Source organism: Vigna umbellata, chromosome 8 (genome assembly GCF_029865625.1).
Source record: "Vigna umbellata cultivar VRB3 chromosome 8, Vumbellata_1.0, whole genome shotgun sequence".
In the NCBI taxonomy this organism is placed as follows: Eukaryota; Viridiplantae; Streptophyta; class Magnoliopsida; order Fabales; family Fabaceae; genus Vigna; species Vigna umbellata.
Genome location: NC_142172.1, coordinates 16,318,918 through 16,338,195, shown reverse-complemented (window position 1 = coordinate 16,338,195; position 19,278 = coordinate 16,318,918). Strand labels below are relative to the sequence as shown.

The following is a 19,278-nucleotide window of genomic DNA, read 5'->3' as shown; positions in this document are numbered from 1 at the left end:
TAACATGGTCAAATCTAGCTTTATTTTATGATAAGAACATTCCTCAAACCTGAACATAGTATGATCGCAATTCCTCAATGAAAATTTGAGAGGTATGAATAACTTATAAACATGACAGAGACAAAAAGAAGAAGAACAAAAGTAAAAACAAAAGCTCCACTTTCTTTTCATTACATTATGTATTTATATTACATATACTGTAATATATTACTATATAACTGAAACCAGCTACTATTAGCTTTTCCAACGATCAAGTGAATAGCCATATGAAAGCTGATTTCAACACACCATGCGTATCAGCATAACATAGTATAGTATAGTATACACTGTCCTTTTCTACGACCAACATTACCACTAATCATAAAATGATTCTATAAGACGCATAACCATGATTAGAGGTAAAACAAAAAACAACCTAAACTGTCTCAAGTCTGAAGAACCTCTACTCAATCCAGTTGATTGTTGTACCAGTAAACACCACTGTTCTTAGACTTTTCATCAGTCTCAACGTACATGCACTCTCTTGCCTCTCTCCACATTGCCTTATAGATAGGAGTGCCATCAAAGTGATAATAATCTCCCAGAATCGGTTTTATAGCGTTGGTGGCTTCCATTGCATGGTAATGCGGCATCGTGGAGAACAAGTGATGTGCCACGTGTGTGTCAGTGATGTTATGAAGAACCTTGTTCAGAATCCCGTAATCTCTGTCCACGGTGGCCAATGCGCCTCTCAGCCAATCCCACTCCGCGGAATCGTAGTGAGGAACGGCAGGGTGAGTGTGCTGCAAGAAAGTGATCAACACCAACAACGCATTTACCACCATCAGAGGCACCCCATAGACACAAACCACCCAAAGGAACCCTTTTGCCAACACAAGCTTGTAGAGGCCGTAACACACGGCCAGAACCCCTACATCGGAGACGTAAATCTGAAGCCTTTCGCGGTCGGAGTAAATGGGGCCATAAGGGTCATAGTGGCAGGCGAAACGCTCGTAGCTCCGACCCGAAACGTTGAAGGCCAAGTAGAGAGGCCAACCTAGGGTTAGGGTGATGGCAAGAGTGAGAACTCTCCCAGCAGGGTTGTTGAGGTACTTAGAATGCCAACCAACGCTGGACTTTGTTTTCGGCACAAACACTTCGTCGCGTTCGAGGGACCCCGTGTTGGAGTGGTGCCGGCGGTGGCTATATTTCCAGGAAAAATAGGGCACGAGAAGAAACGAATGGAGAACGAGACCAACCGTGTCATCGAGCCACTGGTAATCGCTGAAAGCGTGGTGGCCACACTCGTGCGCTATGACCCAAACGCCGGTGAGGACGGAACCTTGGAGGATCCAGTACAGGGGCCAGGCCAAGAGGGAGAAGTTATGGGGAAGGGTTGAGAAGTAGTTTAGCGCCACGTAGAGAAGACACGAGGCTATGGCCAGGTCGTAGAAGACGTAGGAGAAGGAACGAACCACCGAACGCTCGAAACAGTGCGGTGGAATCGCTTTCTTCACTTTGCTCAGACTGAACGGTGGTTTTTGGTGTGGAACACGCTTCTTCCAAACCACATCTTCACCGGAGTTTCTCTGTTTTGGAGCAGAGCTTCGGCCACCACCTCCCATTTTCACGCAACCTGCAATTGACAGAAAGTTTTGGTGCACACTTTTAAGAAATAAGACAACCAAAGATTCTTATGATTGTTCGTATAAAACAACACGATGAGAAGTGAAAGTTATAAAGTGTTTGAGTTACAAGAAATTCTGGATCACCTTAAATGTGTTAAGAGTAACGATGGGTTAAAACAATAAAATAGTACATTAATATTAAAATTTTATAAATAAAAGTATATGATTAGAAGCAATTATTATACGTTAAGATTTTTCCTGAAAGTCCCTGAACATCATGGTCATTTTATAGGAAGAATTTGATCATCTTTTTCTAAAGCTAACATTGACATATAGACTAAAGCGTGTGGTGATGAAAAACTGAAGGCTTGCATTTACCTTGGAAGCTGGTGGATTCGTGTAAAATTAAAAATAGGGCTATGTAGTACTAAATATAGGAAAAGTTGAATTTGCAATATAAAGTTTTAGGGTTCTAATGCACGTTTAGCAATACTTTGACGTTGTGAAAAGTGAGAAGAAAATTGATTTTTACACGAGAATAAGTCCTGGCTACGAACGTGTCAAGTGTATGTGGAGTATGGTAACCAAGTCAATGTAAACAAATAGTTAATTTTGTTATTATCTACTTCACCAAAAGGATAACATATTTTCTGTATTAAAATAATTTCATGAGGTTGTAAATAATATCATAATATCATAAAACATAGTTTATTATATAACAATCACATGGGAATTATGTATGCGTGGTCAACTTATAAATTATATTTTACACTTTGTAGTTTTGATTCCTTTTTTTGTTCATGTCTCTTAATTTTAATTATAGTAATTTTAGAGTTTTTAACTTTTTTTCAATTTATGATCTATGTTTTTGTTTTTCAAATTTATATTTTAATTAATGAAATTATTTCTTGATGATATCTTAAACAAATTTATATATGATTAGAAGAAAAATAAATAAAAAGTGTAAAAAAATTAAAATTGAATCAAAATTAGCATGTTTTAAAATTTAAATGCTGAAATCACATAAAAAAAATAAAATCGTAAATAAAAGTTAAAAGAAACTAAAGTTCTAATTCTAAAATAAATTATCATGGACTAGATTGATTGAAAAACACAAAGTATATGGATATATTTTTCTTGGAGCAAAATGTTAAATTCATTATTAACAGACTTTTAATAATCAGAAAAGGACTTTGTTAACAGTTTCTTTAGAAAATTATGCATTACGGAACAATTAAATATGAAGACAAATGGGACAAATTTGATAAAAGATCAAATATATTTCAACTTAACAAAAAATAACTTTAATAATGTATTCACTTCAAAAACCACACGTCACAAATATATTCCCATATTTAGCCTTTCCTACCTAAAAATATTCAAAAACTGTTAATGTAACCATCATTAATCAGAAGGAAAAAAATGACCATCTTGACTGAGAAAATGATCGAATTTAATGGTATGTATAATGATTGGAATTGAAAATTTTGAAAACCTTGAACCAAACGAACATTAAAACATGAAACAAGCAGATTAATCAACTTTAATTAGAATCAGAAGGTAAATTAAGAACAGAAAAAGAAGAAGAAGCAATGATTATTAGATCCTTTAGATCTTAGATGAAAAAACTAGCATGATAATTATATATATGTATAGCAGAAAAAGAATATGAAACATAAATAAGGTGAAAAACCTGAATAAGAGATGAAAAGTGAAAGGTAATTTATCTTTCTCCCTCTGTCTGAAAGGGAGAAAGGGTGGCAGAAGAATGTCTGAGAAGAGAGACGAAAGGAAGTATAATAATACTTTCCATCGGATGAAGGGATCCCCTATTTATCAATAATTTTTATTTTTTTTATTATTTTTATTATTATTTGTGTGTGTGTTTATGCTATTATTTCGCCCTTTTACTCAGCAATGTGTGGTCATAAAGGGTGTAATGGTTGCCAAAGTAATCCATGTCACATACTTTTTCTTGAGATCCAAAGTTTATGGAATAAGCATATTTGGAAGAAAAAAAAAAACCCTAATAAAAAGAAAAGTTATGAACAAGAGGACGAGAGCCAAATATGAAGAATCTTGAAGCCTTATATATATTTAGGTTTAAAACATTTTGAAATTAAAAAAACTCTTTCTTTTTTAAGAAAAAGAATATCTTTTATAAATTATAGTTTTCTCAAAAATTCCATACACAATTCTCGCAACTCATATTTAAAAACAGTTAACAGTAAATCAATCCAATTTTATTCCAACACTTTTATTACATTGCAAAATTGTGATTGTTTTCCTTTTTAAGGATTATTTATTATTTATTCTATTTTTATCGGATTTTGTCAAGATGTCTAAAGAGAGTATGAGAGTATGATGATCTCTATGTCTCATGGAGGAAACTATTAAGTTTCAAATAAAAACAAAAATATTAATCTTCAAAAAATCTTTCGACACTCAAATAAGGAACAATATAAATTAATATAAGAGAGTAAATAAGAAAATTAAGTAAGAATTAAGTGTGAAAATTAGGTGTTCAAAAGGAAACTGAGTGAGTATTTCTTATTGTGAGATGATGTATTTATAAGTTTTTTGGACTCATCAATAAATATATATACAGATTTGTTAAAGAGATTTTATTATTTCAAGATAACAAACTATATCATAAGATATTAATTATTATATTATAAGATATTATTTATATATTGGAGATATTAAGCAAACAATTAATTATTATATTATAAGATGTTATTTATAACTATCTTGGAGTTATAAGGGAGTTTAATAGTAAGGTTAATTAGAAGGGATTGTGGGAGAGGTTGAGTTAAATTCTCTCTACCAACATTTTGAGGGTTATAAGATTGGTTTGAAGAATTTATAAAAAAAAAAAGTAAGAGATGTTGTAAGTTTAATTCTTCATGCTAACAAAATACTAACAAGAAACAATTATTGATAAAAAAAAATCTATAAATATCTTAGAAATACGATAAAATTAAATAATTAATTATTATTTCTTAAGATATTATTTTTAACTATCTTAGAGATGTAATAGATTATGATGATAAATTATTATTCTATAACAAAATTGGTAGTTAGCTAAAGAAATTAACAAAGGAAAAATATTTTTTACTATTTAGTGAGCGAATAACAACTCAAAAATACAATAGCCAACTTGAAATAATTAACTATAGTTTGATAAAAGTGTATTTTGTGTCATTATTTCCTAACAAAATTTAATTTTGTTTGGTTACGAAATAATTTTGTTGCTAATCCATAGCTAACAAATAAAACTTATATTTAGCAAGGAAATAATATCCAAAATATTCTCTCACTAATTTATTTATCTTAAAATTTTAACAAAATTATATTACAAAGGAATATATGTTTTTTTAATAAATAAGATATTAATATATTATCAAACTATCACTAATATATTTTATTATCACGTAACATAACTTTTTATTTATCAATTACATTTATTAGATAAGTTTTCAAAATTATAAAAGATATTTAACTAAAACAAGATTGTTTTCTTTCCAATTTGAATGGTATCACATTAGGAATACAAATATTTCTTGCTAATTTTTTTCAAAAAATAATAAAAAATTTTGTTTGTTATAAATAACAATTTGCAAGAAATTTTATCAATTTTTTTAAAAATATTTTTGCATAAAAGTCTTACTTATTATTTTTTTATTTGAATTTTATATTAAAAGAAGCAAAATAAGTTACAATATTTTCTAAGCTTTCCATACATATTCTCTTAAAAAAGAAAATTGGCAGATAAATTTTATAATACTTTAATCAAATTTGAAAGAAATTTAATCTAGCCATAATTTTATCAATAACGCTATAATTTAATATAGGGATAAGTTGTTATAATTTATTACGAATCACCTAGGAATGGTTAACGATAAATTCCTATAATTTTCTACTATTTAATTAGGGAGTAATTAGAGATAAATTACTATAATTTGCTATGTGTTAGTGGGGAAGTAGCTAGGAAATATTATATTTCATATTTACTAAAAAAAAAAATTGGAAGAATTTACTACAAAATTGTTATAAATTAACAAACAAGTTTTATAACTACTTAGTAAGAGTATTAACATATTTTTCTTTTATTCATTAGCAATTTGCTGTTAAATTGCAAGTAATTGAGAGAAAATAACTCTTTCACTATTTAGCTGTAAATTTATTATTATTTCCTCGATAATCTTCATGGTTTTGAAAGGAATCAATGAGTATGAGTTAGAAATTATTTGATCATAAATACGTTAATGTTATATCATAAGATATTATTTATAAATACCTTGGAGATATTAACATATATCTTGTCAATAAAAAGAAAATTTATATATATATTGAAGATATTTCACAATATATTAGAGACATTTTTCAGAATAGTATATAAATTCTCTAAACTCGAAATCTATAAATAAGATTAAGGTGAACAAGAGTTTCAATAGGTATTAATGAGATGAGCTTGGAAGAAATGCTTACACTATTTTATAACATCATATAAAAATAATACTCTACTTTTTGTGTTGTGTACATATGTCTTTTCCAAAAATTTTATCTTTTAGATAACTTTTTTAACTAAAAAAAATTAATAATTTTATCCTTTAAGTGATTTATTTTATAATTTAACCATTTTTTCATTTGACAAATTTTTTTGAACTTAATATTTTTTAAAACTAAAACAACTATGTATATAAAAAAAAATTATCAACAAAATAAATAAATATTATCAACAATAAAATTATAAAAATTATTTGTATTTATTTTTATAATTATTATAATAATATTTTTATTCTTTTTTTATCATCATAAAAAAGCTAACACACATGAGAATATGTATTTTCAGTGATCTATACTATCATATGAAATGGACTCTTGAGTACACATTTACTTTCACTTTTACCTTTTAAATAGAATTTATTTTAATTAAAATAATTATTTTTTAATTTTATCTTTTAAGTGACTGTTTTTTAAGATTGATATTTTTTTATTTGACTATTTTCTAAATTTAATCATTTTCTAAATTAAACTAATTATCCACAATAAAATTATAAAAGTTATTTATATTTACTTTTATAATAAGAAGAATAATAATTTTATTATTTTTGTTATTATAAAAATAAGTGAACACCTAGGGATAGTATTATTGGTGTTATAATCATCTCAGCCTTTTTTTATATAATTTCCTTACCAATTTTACCTTTTTTATTATAAATTATTTTATTATTTATTTTTAAAATTTTATAATTATTTTTTAAATTTATTTAATTATTTACAGTAAAATTAAAAAAAATTAATATATTATTCTTTTATAGTGTTAATTAGTTTTAAATTCATGTGTTTGTTTATTTATTAAAAGAGATTTAAACGTAAAGAAAAAATAATAAATATTTTTAAGTTTATAATTAAGTTTTAAGTAGAATTAACGTGAAAAATGATTTATGGGTTAAGAAAGTTAATATATTTGTAAAAATATAGATAATAGACCTTGTAAAAATCATAAGATGTGCTAAAATATATAATAGATTCTCTAAAATATGAAGGATATGTAAAAATATATAAAGTAGACTCACTAAAAGTACAAATCAGTGTGCATAAATTTATCTAATATCTATTGTTAGACTTGTCTAATCAATACATCGACAACCTATTTAATATGCAAAGTTAGACTCATTTAATTAGTATATAGATAGATTCGACTAACAGTATATAAACAAATCTATATAATGTATATTGTAAGACTCGTCTAATAAGATAGTGGATAAAATCATGTAATGTGTAATAATAGACTCGTTTAATATATGTATGAATAAACTCATCTAATGTATGTGTATGTTACAAGACTCATTTGATTAATGTATAGACATACTCGTTTAATGTTTATTCTTAGACTCATTTATTTAATATATGAAATAACTTACTCATTTATTCAATGTATGGAATGAATTATCTAATTTAATAAATGTATGAATAAGTTTGTTTATTGTATATTCCAATATTCATTTAATCAATGCATCAATAGTTTTGTCTAATGTGTATTAATATATTTATCTAATTTGTGTGTGGAAAGACATGTTCAATGTATATTGCTAAAGTTGTGTAATCAATATATGAATGATTCGTTTATTATGTATTGTTAGACTCGTATAATCAACACATCAACATACTTGTCTAATACTTTTTTCTTTACTCATTTAATCACTGTATTTGTACTTATCTAATAATTTTTGTTATACTCGCCTAATAATATATGAAATGAATTTTCTAATATTTTTTGTTATACTCATTTAATTAGTGTATGGATAGTCTCATCTAATGTGTATTGTTAAAATCATGTAATTTTTATGCTATATTCATGTGATCAATGTATGGAAAGGCTTGTCTAATATATATTGCTAAACTCGTATATTCAATACATCGACAAAGTCGTCTAATATATATTGTTAGACTTGTCTAATGAGTATATGGATATACTTGTATAATGTGAATTGCTAGACTTGTTTAATAAATGTATATTTAAACTCGTGTAATATGTATTGTTAGACTCATTGAAACAATGAGTGGACACACTCTTTCAATGTGTATTAATAGACTCATCTAATTTGTGTATGGACAAACTTGTCTAACATATACATTCGTTTAATTATTGTACAGATAGATCTAATCAATCTATGTACAAACTCATTTAATGTATATTGCAAGACTTGTTTAATCACTAAATGAATAGACTCATCTAATGTGTATTAATAGACTCACAATTTCTGTATGGACAAACTTGTACAATGTATATTGTCAATCTCGCCTTATCAATGTATGGACATATTCATCTAGTGTTGTTTTATTATACTTATGTAATTAGTGCATGGACAAACTCGTCTAATAATATTCCTAAACTCATGTAATAAATGTAAAATGATTCATCTAATGTTTTTTTCTATACTTATCTAGTGATTGTATGGATACATTAATATAATGTGTATTGTTAAATTTGCTTGATCAGTATATTGACAAACTCGTTTAATATTTTATGTTACTCGTGTAATTAGCATATTCATATACTTGTCTAACAAATGTAAAGAATGACTTGTCTAATATTTTTTGTTGTACTATAACTAATGTGTGGATATATTTGTTTATTTTGTATTATTAGACTCCTCTAATGATTTTTGTTATATTCTTTTAATCAATATATATGTAGACTTGTCTAATGTGTTTATTGTTAAATTCATATAATATTTTTTTTATATTTGTTTTGGGTTAGGGTTGAGATCCCTTATTCAAAGCATTTAAAGTTGTCCTGGAGACTAGATGGGCTTCATGATGGTCTTCAGTTATCCAAGTTGTGTTGTTCGCTCTCTTTCTTTCTTCTCTTCATAATTAATTACCTGACCTTCCTGTCAAACATATATTTATAAATATTAAAATGAGCATATCCTTAGGCATGGCCCATTACCAATAAACAGTTGTAACTATCTCAACAACTATCTTAATTGGTTTAAGAGTGGTTAATTGTTTGTTTGCCCAGTCTACAATAATAATAACTTTAGCGCTGACCCAATTATGATCCAATACCCGTGAAACTTTTTCATCTGCTTTTACCTTTAGCACTAACCCAATTAAAGGAATGAAGTTTACCTTTCGGGTTAGATACCATACCAAACAATATTTATTTAGTGTGTTATTAGATTAGTCTAATATATATTTTTAAAATTCTTTTAATAACAATATAAAAATAAAGTATTTTAAAATAATTAATTTATTAACTTTATCTTTTGTCCGATCTTACTAAAGTTTTGAGCTATACATTTTTAGGTCTTACTAAAAAAACTAATTTTTTTAACATTTAACAAAATAAATGTGAATAATAAAGTAAATTTTATAACAAATTTCTTTTATATTATAATATATTACACCAATATAAAAAGTAAGACGTTCGAAAATACATTTAGCTAATTTGTTCATTTGCTCGAGAATACTTAATAAATGCTAAATGAAGGTATTAGAATGGGAATAAAATTATTTAAAGAAAGGTGAAAGGTGGGCTATGAATAGTAGAACGTGGCAGAAGGCCGTTACTCCCTTAAGTTAGTTTCGTAGAGAAACGTGGCAGTTAGCGTTTAGAAAGATGCCACGTGTGTGGTGTTCGACACGTGTGAAAAACAGAAGGGCTCTTGAATCTTTATATAAGGTGTCAAAGAGAAAGAAGAGAAAACAAGAAGATTGAAAATGCAAGCAGCGAAGAAAGCCGTGGAGAGCGTGAAGGAAACCGCAGCAAACATTGGTGCTTCTGCCAAGTCTGGTTTGGAGAAGACCAAAGCCACTCTTCAGGAGAAGGTTTATTTATCTCTTCTGCATTTCTCTTCAAAACATCAAACCAAAAACTGTTTTTTTCCTTTTCAGTTTCATTTTTGTTCATGCATGGGGAATGTTACATCTTCAATCAACCAGAAATTTTTCTGATGATTATTATGGAAATTATCGAAATCTAGTATTCGTGGAAAACCACGAAAATGAAATTGGGTCAGTTACGTAATTGGGCTTATACTAACTTTGAATTGGGCGGAACAGAGTGAGAAGATAAGTGCACACGATGAAAGGGAGAAGGAAATGGCCACTAAGAAGAAACAAGAGAAGATAAACCAGGCCGAGACGGAGAAGTGCCAGGCGCGTCAGCACAACGCTGCCGCCAAGCAGTCTGCCATCGCTGGACAGGCCGACGGGCCTCAGACAGAAACAACCGAGCCCAGTTCTGGGCCTGACGACGCTATATACACTGGGCCAGGGTCTGAGACTTCGGCCTTCACCACAACTGGGCCCGGGCCCGATGCCATACCCCCCAGTACCGGGTCTGAGCTTGGACTTGGGGCTGAGTCTGCCATGTACCCCACCAGTGAATTTGGACAAATGGGATCTAACCAAGTGACAGGAATGCCTGGGCCTGATAATAGGTATGTTCTTGATCATGGGCCTGAGGCTGGGCATGGGTCACTTCCATCGATGGACAGTAACACTGTCATGGATACAACGACCCAAACAAGCACTGGGGGAGGAAGTGCTCCTACTAGTGGGCCTACTTTCAGTTGAATAACAATGATTCGTGAAGTTTGAATGTAGATTTGTTTGCAGGTAGTTAAGGTGATGTTATTACATAATGTAGCTTTGGTGTCGTAGGTGCTGTATTATTTTACTAATCTTACGTTGTATACTTGTGTGTGTGTGTGTTTCGTAATTCACAACCATTTTGGTTTGGTTATGGGACCAGTGTTGTTCGTGGAACATTTGGTTCCTCTAAGTTGCCTTATCTGTTTGTTTCAATAAATAAAAGTGTAGTCTCAAGGAATGCTGCTGCTTCTTTTTTTTTAATTTCATGGAAAAAGAAATCAGTGAATTATCATGACATCCAATTTATTGAGTTATTTTTTATCACGCTATTTTACAGAGAAAATAATCTTTAGGGCCTCACCAACATAAACAGAATAAAAGACTTAAATTAACAATAAAAAAGTATAGCCCTCTTTTTTTTCCTTATGAAGTCAATTTATTTAATCAATATGTACGCTTGTTAGAATTGAATACATAAGTGTAGGAGGAGTTATATTATCAATTTATGTAATATTTAACGACTTAAAAATATACTCACGGATCGATTGCTTGAATAAATTATAAAACTCAACCCAGCTAGATGTCGACCACTTCAAATTCGTTTCTTTTTCGTCATTGAATAAGTTTATCGTACAAACATTTTGAAGACAGAACAAAACTGTGATAAAAAGCAAAAGAAATGAAATAAAAACATGGCATTTTCTTACATCAGGCATGCGCTTTAATATAGTGAAATTATCATGTGAAGAAAAAAACAGGATACTCATTTTTGCAACCGCAAAAAAGATGATTTAAAAATTAACTTAGTACGGGAAAACTATAACAGGAAAATTAATGTGAGTACCACTAAGTAACAATGCACAACAACATCAACTGCAATAATGATAATAATAGAACTGGCTAATACAAGATCGAAAAACAAAATCATACCCCCTGCTTGCGCAACTCAGCAGCTCCATGAGCAAAGTGGCATCGATCTCCAAAGGTGCAAGACCCTTTTGCAAAATTCTCACACAGCTTGGTCTTGAAGTTGCTTCCAGGTGGAGCAGGGGCACCAGGAACACCAGGGGTGGATTTGGGAGGGGCAGACATTGAAACAGTCAAAAGTAAATCTTTTACCATATTACTTGCCTCCTTTATCTGTTCGAATGTTCCCTCAAGTTCAATGTTTCTAAGGTTTGGATCAGTTTCATGCTCTCGGATTGAAAGTTTCGCTCCTGTTTGGCGACAGATCTGCTTTGAGTTCACACCACCCTTCCCAATGATAGCTCCTGCCAGAGAAGCTTCTACACTGATCTTGGCAGTAGAAATGGCACCAAAGCTCCCAGCCAAGGGAGGAGGCTCAATTCGACCAGCCATTCGACCAGCTGATGGAGGTCCCAAAGGACGATGATCATCAATTGAGGGAGCAATAGGTTTACCAAGTTCCCATTCACCGTGAGCAAAATGGCACTTGTCACCAAATTTGCATCCTTCGGCAGTATTGAACTTGTTACATATGCGTGTTTTAACAGCAGATGGAGTAGAGCCATTAGATACCGGAAGTGGTGCAGCAACAGCTCTTGAAGGAGGAGCAGCAGGTTTCAAATTCATCATATGGGCAACCACATTATAACCACCAGGAACATAATGCAAGAAATGGCAGCCCTCACCAAATGGGCAGCCAGCAGTGCTGCAAAAGGCATCACGGTATAATCAGATCATCACATCAATACTTCTTACATAAAATGCAAGCCTCTCTTTTTATTTCCGGTTTTCTACAGCACAAGTGAAAAAGTAACTCATGGTATACATTGTAAAAGATCATGGGTTATTTAGAAAGACAAGCATGAACTATGTTCAAACTTCGAAAACCAACAAATGTCCAACACTAAGTTCAAGAAAGTGAAACACTCAGTCAAACACAAGGAGATATCAGTGATACAGGGCAGAGATATAGCAAGGCTACTTCAAGAGGATCAACCATGTCAGCATTTTAGCATCGCAGATCTTGCTTATACCATGTCAACATATTAAGCGAGTCAACCAAATTCGAAGTACTTAGTTTGTTTTCACAAAATATTATAACAATCATGTTTAGAGACCAAGTAAACTAATATTGACCAAACTGTATCAGAGCAAAACGAGGAATTGACAAGTAGACTTATTGAAGCAACGAATTATTCTTGTCTGTCTGTTTAATATATTATTAATGAGAAAATTTATCAATGCTTATCACAATGTAATTTTTAGCTCATGAACTTGTCTCGTTCGATTTAAATATTTAACAGTGTGTACAACATTTGACAAAAATACAGTTTCCATCAAAAGCTTAGGGAGTGTGCTCTGGTCTTCCCTTCAAGTTACGATTCAAACCAAAATTTTCACTAGTTATCAAACCAGCTTGGTAGTGTTTGGCCCAACTTTCGTTTTGGTTTTTCTTTTTCAAAAAGAAGCTAAGACACACATATTTGGAAAAGCTCCTAAATTAAGGAGCATTTTTCCGTAAAATATAGAAGGGAAAAAGTAGCTTAAGAGTAGAAAAAGGCGACTGAAGTAACTTTTAACAATCAGCTGCAATAACAACTACCAACTTATCCTAAAGCTAAGTAGCTTTTAAACCAAAGAAAGGATGGCAAAACAAAATCCCATTTCAGATGGTAGCAAAAGATTACACTTATACGGGGCAGTTTGAAGTCTCCATTTCCTACACCCAAACCAAAGAGTAAGCTCGGCAACAGAGCTGTGTTTGCTCAACCCCACCACTATGTACAGCACCCTTCTAATTAGGACCTTGCACACTACTACTTTGAAATCATTTATTCAATCCACCTCCTCAGTCAAGTGCTAAAAAGCTCAGAAAGGGGGATGGGGGAAAACTAACAAAAGCAGAACAGAAATTAAGACACAGAACAACCAAGTGCGTAACAATGTAAGAATGAGCAGTGCTGAGAACCACCACAATAAACAAGCACCATAGAGATTACACAGATTGGCTTGTGACTGAAAAAAAATCAGTTTCGTACTGAAAGAAATTGATGATTGGGTATGAATTCTTAACAAAATCAAGTTTGGGCTACTATTTCCTTGCAAAGATCACTTCACAAGGAAGGATCCAACACAGAAATTATACAGAATTGACTATTAAGAACAACAAAGTATTAAATGAACACAATTTCAACCACATCGTCAAGGTTTAAGGCTACTGTAACCGCAATCCAGCAAATATAATGATGAGACCTTACAGTGAAATTCCCCTCCATGAGCACTGTCAATCAAGGTTCTAAATTATGGTTGCAGTTTTCTTGCAATCCCTGGTGTTGTGGAAATACGAAACCACAGTGGCCACCTTAGTCCACCACATCAAATATTGCAACAACAGCAACCATAAAGTGCTCATTGGGAGGAATTTGATCATAGTTTCGCATGACCATAGTGCTGGATTGCAATCTTCATAATACTAAATTTTTACTGACATATTTACATTATCAAGAATGTAAGTGTAAAGAAGTCATCAGCTAAAAACATATCCAGAAAATCCCTAACAAGCAAGAAGGAATAAAAGATGTTAGAAAACAACTATCATGTGAGTTTACTTCAAAATAAACAACCTCTCAATAAAATTCACCTCTAACTATATACTCAGAATGTAAGATAGGACGCAATTGACTAGTTCAAGTTTATAGGAGCTGAAAACAAATTAGTCTCTTGAAAAATATAACACAACCTTGATGCTAAATTTTAAATGCATCTATACATAAGCTAGACATAGAGTAACTGACCCAAGTAACAAAAGTGCACCGTATCAGTCTATTAATAGCTTACCATTTGAAAGGTGTGTTCATAAATAATAGCATGCAATAAAAACTTCAAAGATATTGTTAAAAACACGAACAACATTTACACTAACTAAAAAGCGTGGGAAACTCAAACAATGAAAACAATCAATTTATCTTTGGTATAATGTTCCATTGCCAACGGTCGTCCTGCAAATTGTTATCATCTTTATTGTTCTCCATTCCAAAACCATTATTCTGTTACAACTTGATTAGACCAAAGAACAGTATGTACCTGTATAAAAGCTTCCAATACCAACCCAGTTAATTCACAGATTAGTTTTATAGCATCACTAAAACAATTAATTCTTACCATACACCGCCATTACAAAAATGTAAAATATGCACTTCAGATATACACATTTAGATGGGAAAGATTAGAACCTAAAAAACTTGGTACAGGGCTTCGATTTGCTTCCTACACCACCTGATAAGGACTCCAAGTCTGTTGCAAAACATTAATTACGTTTTCTCAGTTAATGTTCTTTACTGTTATTATTAAATCAGTACACTCCATTTAAATTTTTTCTCCAAAAACACATATATCTCACTTACGAGTAATACTTATATCTGAATTATATTAAATCAGGTCAAATTTTGTACCCAAGCTAATAATTAACAAACCAACAATTAAAAAAAAATATGTAACACCGTGAACATTAAACACGTAACCACTGTTTCGTTTGAGCAAAAAACGTGTAATATATGCTCTTACTTTTCGCTGGTCGAATTTTCAAGAATTTCAGGAGTGTTGTAACAAAGCAAGTAACTAAGCTAAAACCCTAAAACGAAAAACGACAAAAAAAGCAGAGGCAAAACGACGAAGCAAAAGGAAGGAAAACGGGACATTGCCGAGTAAGTAAACAGAGAATGTTATATAGAGAGAAAGACAAAGAGAGACGGATAGAGTGCAAACCTTGCTTGGTCTTCTTAACGGCGCCGTTGAGGCTGAAGGAGAGTTCGGGCCTTCCACGCTTGCGAAGGTCCATTGAGACGGATCGAGATCCGGAAAAACCCTAACTAACGGCGGAAAAGAGGTTTTGGAGAAGAGGGTGGTGAGACAGAGAGAGAGAGAGAGAGAGAGAAGGTGGTGGTGGTGCGAAGAGAATATCAATAATAAATAAAATAAAATATATATTGAAATTGGTGAGTGGTAGATTTGGGCAATACTGAGAGGATTTAAAAAGAAAAGGTTTCAACGTAGTTAAATGTTCGGTTTGGATTCCGCTGAGGTGGGAATCAAAAATAAAAACAATCATATGTTGCCCTAACTGTTTTGTTCTTTTGCTTTTGCCGCACCTTCATTACCCGTGTGATTTATGACGTCACTCCTACTTTTATTTATAATTAACCTTAAAATATGAATATATATATATACACTTTCTTTTGGATAAATTATAACATACATAATCAAAATTGCATTTTTCTATTGTCGAAAAAAGTTACTATATGAAATATTATGGCTGGAAGAGTGGTGTGATCTTAAACTTAAATCAATTTCTTCGTGTTATTAATTTTGTTAATGTATAATATGGTAGTGCTTTTGTTTAGGTAAATTTTTTTAGTATTGCATTATAATATATATTACGGTTTTTTAAATTATATACATGTAATGATAAAAATTGTATGTGATAATTAATTTAATTAATAAATTTATTTTATATAGAATATTATTAAAATATTTCTAATATAAAATTAATGCTACAGACATTTTTAAATTTTCCATAATATAAAGATGTTATTATAATCACGCACAAGTGTTTATATTTTAATCATTATTTTATTTTTTTAACTTAAATTAACTGTGGTAAATTTACTATTTTATATGTTAATGTTTATATTGATTTCAAATTAAATATACTTACGTTATTTTATTCAATATACTGAAGATAATAGAAAACTTAGAAATTATAAAGAAAAAATATATTTTTGGCAAATCTAGTGTGTCAATTTCTAGTTCTAATAAAAATTATTATTCGAATTCATATTCTTTTTCTTTTAACATTAATGTGCTATTTGTTCAATGCTCAATCAACTTTGGAACAAAGTATTCTCTCTCCGTATTGACTTCAAATATTTTTCAAGCAACAATTTTTTCTTGCAACTTGTGCAAACGAAAAAAGCAAAAACTTAAGCAAAGCACCATTGAAAATCACGTGAATTGGAATTACTAATTAAAGGTCAATCGTTAGCTTTTGTAAATTACAACAAAAATACTGAATTTAAATTCTAATTACCAAATGATAAATGTGTATTCAAATATTAAAATGATAGTTTTTGGTACAATATAAGAGTGAATCAACGTCTCATATTAACTATCATTTCAACAAAATCAACAAAAACATCATGAAAAAAATAAATAAAGAAAGAAAACACAGATAATTTTTTTTAAATTGAGTTCTTAATAAATTATAAAATTTTAGTTTAAGTTCCTAAAGAATTACTTATTTATAGTTTTCCTCTAGGATTATGCTGACTCTTTTAACTAATCTCTAAAATACTTTATATTTTTCTCTTGTCACCTCAATCTATTTTTTATCATAAAAATCAATATATTTTTCATCATAGTAACTTAATACATATAAATTTCTAAAATTCATGGATCCTTGTTTCAACTTAGAAAAATGATGCACACAACATAATCGATTTACACTAAAATATTTAATTTATTAAACATTTAATTAAAAAGTTAACACTCAAAATAAAAATTAATCATATATTTGAAACATTAAATGTAATAGCTTAGAAAATTGTGTCTTTTTAAAGAGAATAATATGTTTTAAATAACACTACTCGATTATTTTAATATTAAAAATTTTAAATATAAATAGGATTTATATAAATGAATTTCATCATCCAAAATCGTATCATTTCTCTAAACTTTTGTTCTTTTGAGCTTTTTACCCTATCTCTAAAGATTTTAGTCCTTTGTTCATTATATGAAGATCAAAGATCGTTGAATAATCTTTGAGACGAAGTCTTCAACTCTAGCAAACCAGTTTCTGTAAAAAAATAAGTTAATTTCTACTCTCTTTTTTTGTTTGCTTGTTTATATATGCATGTGAGCGATCCTAGCTTGTATGTGAGGTATGAATTTTCTATAAGACTTTTTGCTTATTAGTGATCCTAACGGTGTGTCCGGATCATGTTTTTGTTGTTCATAGGAGTATATGGAGTTTCCTCTACTTGTGGAGCTGTCTTAGGACCCTTTAAGCTATTTTTATCATCTATTAGGTAAGGAAAGCTGGATGATTTAGTATGCGTGAGTTGGATATTGTTGGTTGAATTTGGTATGTTGACATGATTGTTGTTTTGTGTTGAATTATATGGTATGTTTTTGAACTGAGTGTTGGTTGTGCTTGGATTGTGGTGATTGAGGAAATTGAGGATTTGACCATTTGAGAAAGTTGGTGTTCATTATGACATTAAAAACTGTTTTTGAACCAAGTATTGAGTCGGGAATACCAATTAATCATTTGAGCAGTTCTTTGATTTCCCAAATCATAGATTTGAAGTAGTTGTTTTCTAATATAGTGTTGAGCAAGACTGATGTGGCGTTAAGTGCTAGTTTGGTACTACAAGTCTAGTAGCAGTTTTGCTCTAGACCATTGAGCACCTACTTTTCCCACCGAGTGACCATGTTTGCTATTGGTCAGACATTGAGCGATGGCAGGACACTATTGAAGGTCACTTTCCACTGCAAGTTTGGAACCATTTTAAGTCCATGTCGTTGAGTGAATGAATGGTGTCATTGAGCGAGTCATTTTGTGAGAATAATGGCGTTGAGTTCCATCTTTTTCACTGAGCGTCAGTTCATATTCCAAGTTTTTATTTTAATTCTTGGGTTGTTTGATATTGATTTGGATCATTTTGTTGTTGGTAAGTATAATAACTATATGAAGATATATATGTGACAACTTTTGGAATGTTGATGTGTGGTTTGGTTATTGAAAAAATTTCAAGGAGAAATTTTATGTTTTGGGTGATGTTTAGTGTGTGCGTGACATATGTGAATTCAGAGAGGAGATATCATGATATACTACAAGTCATTACAACTTAAATAGAGATGAATGAAATGGGAGAGAAAGAGAGAGACAGAAGGTCTTTACCTAAACTTTTGATCTTAGACATAAAAGATTAATCTTGTGAGTATAAACATAAACTTTTCTTCTCCACTACCATGGAAGTCATATAGTTATTCGACTTATCTAATTTATGTATAAACAATATAACCTTATTGTTTTTTGTAACTGCAGTTTTGATCCCATGAGCATGTGTTTATATCCATATAAAAAATATAAAATAACATGATATCTATTAACTTTTTTATTTAATTATAAAAAATTATAAATGAGTTTTCAATTTTGGTACGTACATTTTTTTTTCACTTAATCATTTTAGTCCTTGTTATTTTGTTTTAGTCGATCTAAAATATTTATTTTTGTAGTCTTTATAACTTTTTTTTTATTTTGAATTAGTTCGTGTGAAAGTATAATAGAGACTGAAATCAATAGGCTGCGTATTAGAAGGATACAAAAGAAAAAAAATATTTTAAGGGGACTAAAAATATAACAAGGAAAAATCTTCAAAGACCAAAAATAGAAAATAAAAATGTAGGAAATAGAAACAAAATATAACCATATTTAATGATTAAATACATATTTAAATCTAAAATTTATTGAAGCACGAGTGGTTAACAAATGGATTTGAGATTCTAATAGAAATTTGGTATATTTGTTGTTCTT

The 19,278-nt window shown here is 30.3% G+C and overlaps 3 protein-coding genes across 3 annotated transcripts; 1 reads left to right on the top strand and 2 right to left on the bottom strand.

Moving 5' to 3' along the window:
* Window positions 1-142: 142 nt before the first annotated feature.
* LOC124820456 (omega-6 fatty acid desaturase, endoplasmic reticulum isozyme 2-like) lies at window positions 143-3,498 on the bottom strand. Its single transcript, XM_088097406.1, has 2 exons — window positions 3,301-3,498; window positions 143-1,615 (listed from the first exon to the last, which is right to left on the bottom strand). The coding sequence occupies exon 2, from the start codon at window positions 1,602-1,604 to the stop codon at window positions 447-449; it is 1,158 nt and encodes a 385-aa protein (XP_087953532.1). The 5' UTR covers window positions 1,605-1,615; window positions 3,301-3,498; the 3' UTR covers window positions 143-446.
* A 6,323-nt stretch (window positions 3,499-9,821) lies between these two features.
* LOC124823596 (uncharacterized) lies at window positions 9,822-10,956 on the top strand. The gene is made up of 2 exons (XM_047295839.2): window positions 9,822-9,950; window positions 10,185-10,956. The coding sequence occupies exons 1-2, from the start codon at window positions 9,843-9,845 to the stop codon at window positions 10,698-10,700; spliced, it is 624 nt and encodes a 207-aa protein (XP_047151795.2). The 5' UTR covers window positions 9,822-9,842; the 3' UTR covers window positions 10,701-10,956.
* A 505-nt stretch (window positions 10,957-11,461) lies between these two features.
* On the bottom strand, window positions 11,462-15,688 carry LOC124823595 (zinc finger CCCH domain-containing protein 14-like). Its single transcript, XM_047295838.2, has 3 exons — window positions 15,450-15,688; window positions 14,918-14,978; window positions 11,462-12,390 (listed from the first exon to the last, which is right to left on the bottom strand). The coding sequence occupies exons 1-3, from the start codon at window positions 15,520-15,522 to the stop codon at window positions 11,643-11,645; spliced, it is 882 nt and encodes a 293-aa protein (XP_047151794.1). The 5' UTR covers window positions 15,523-15,688; the 3' UTR covers window positions 11,462-11,642.
* Between the last annotated feature and the right edge of the window lie 3,590 nt (window positions 15,689-19,278).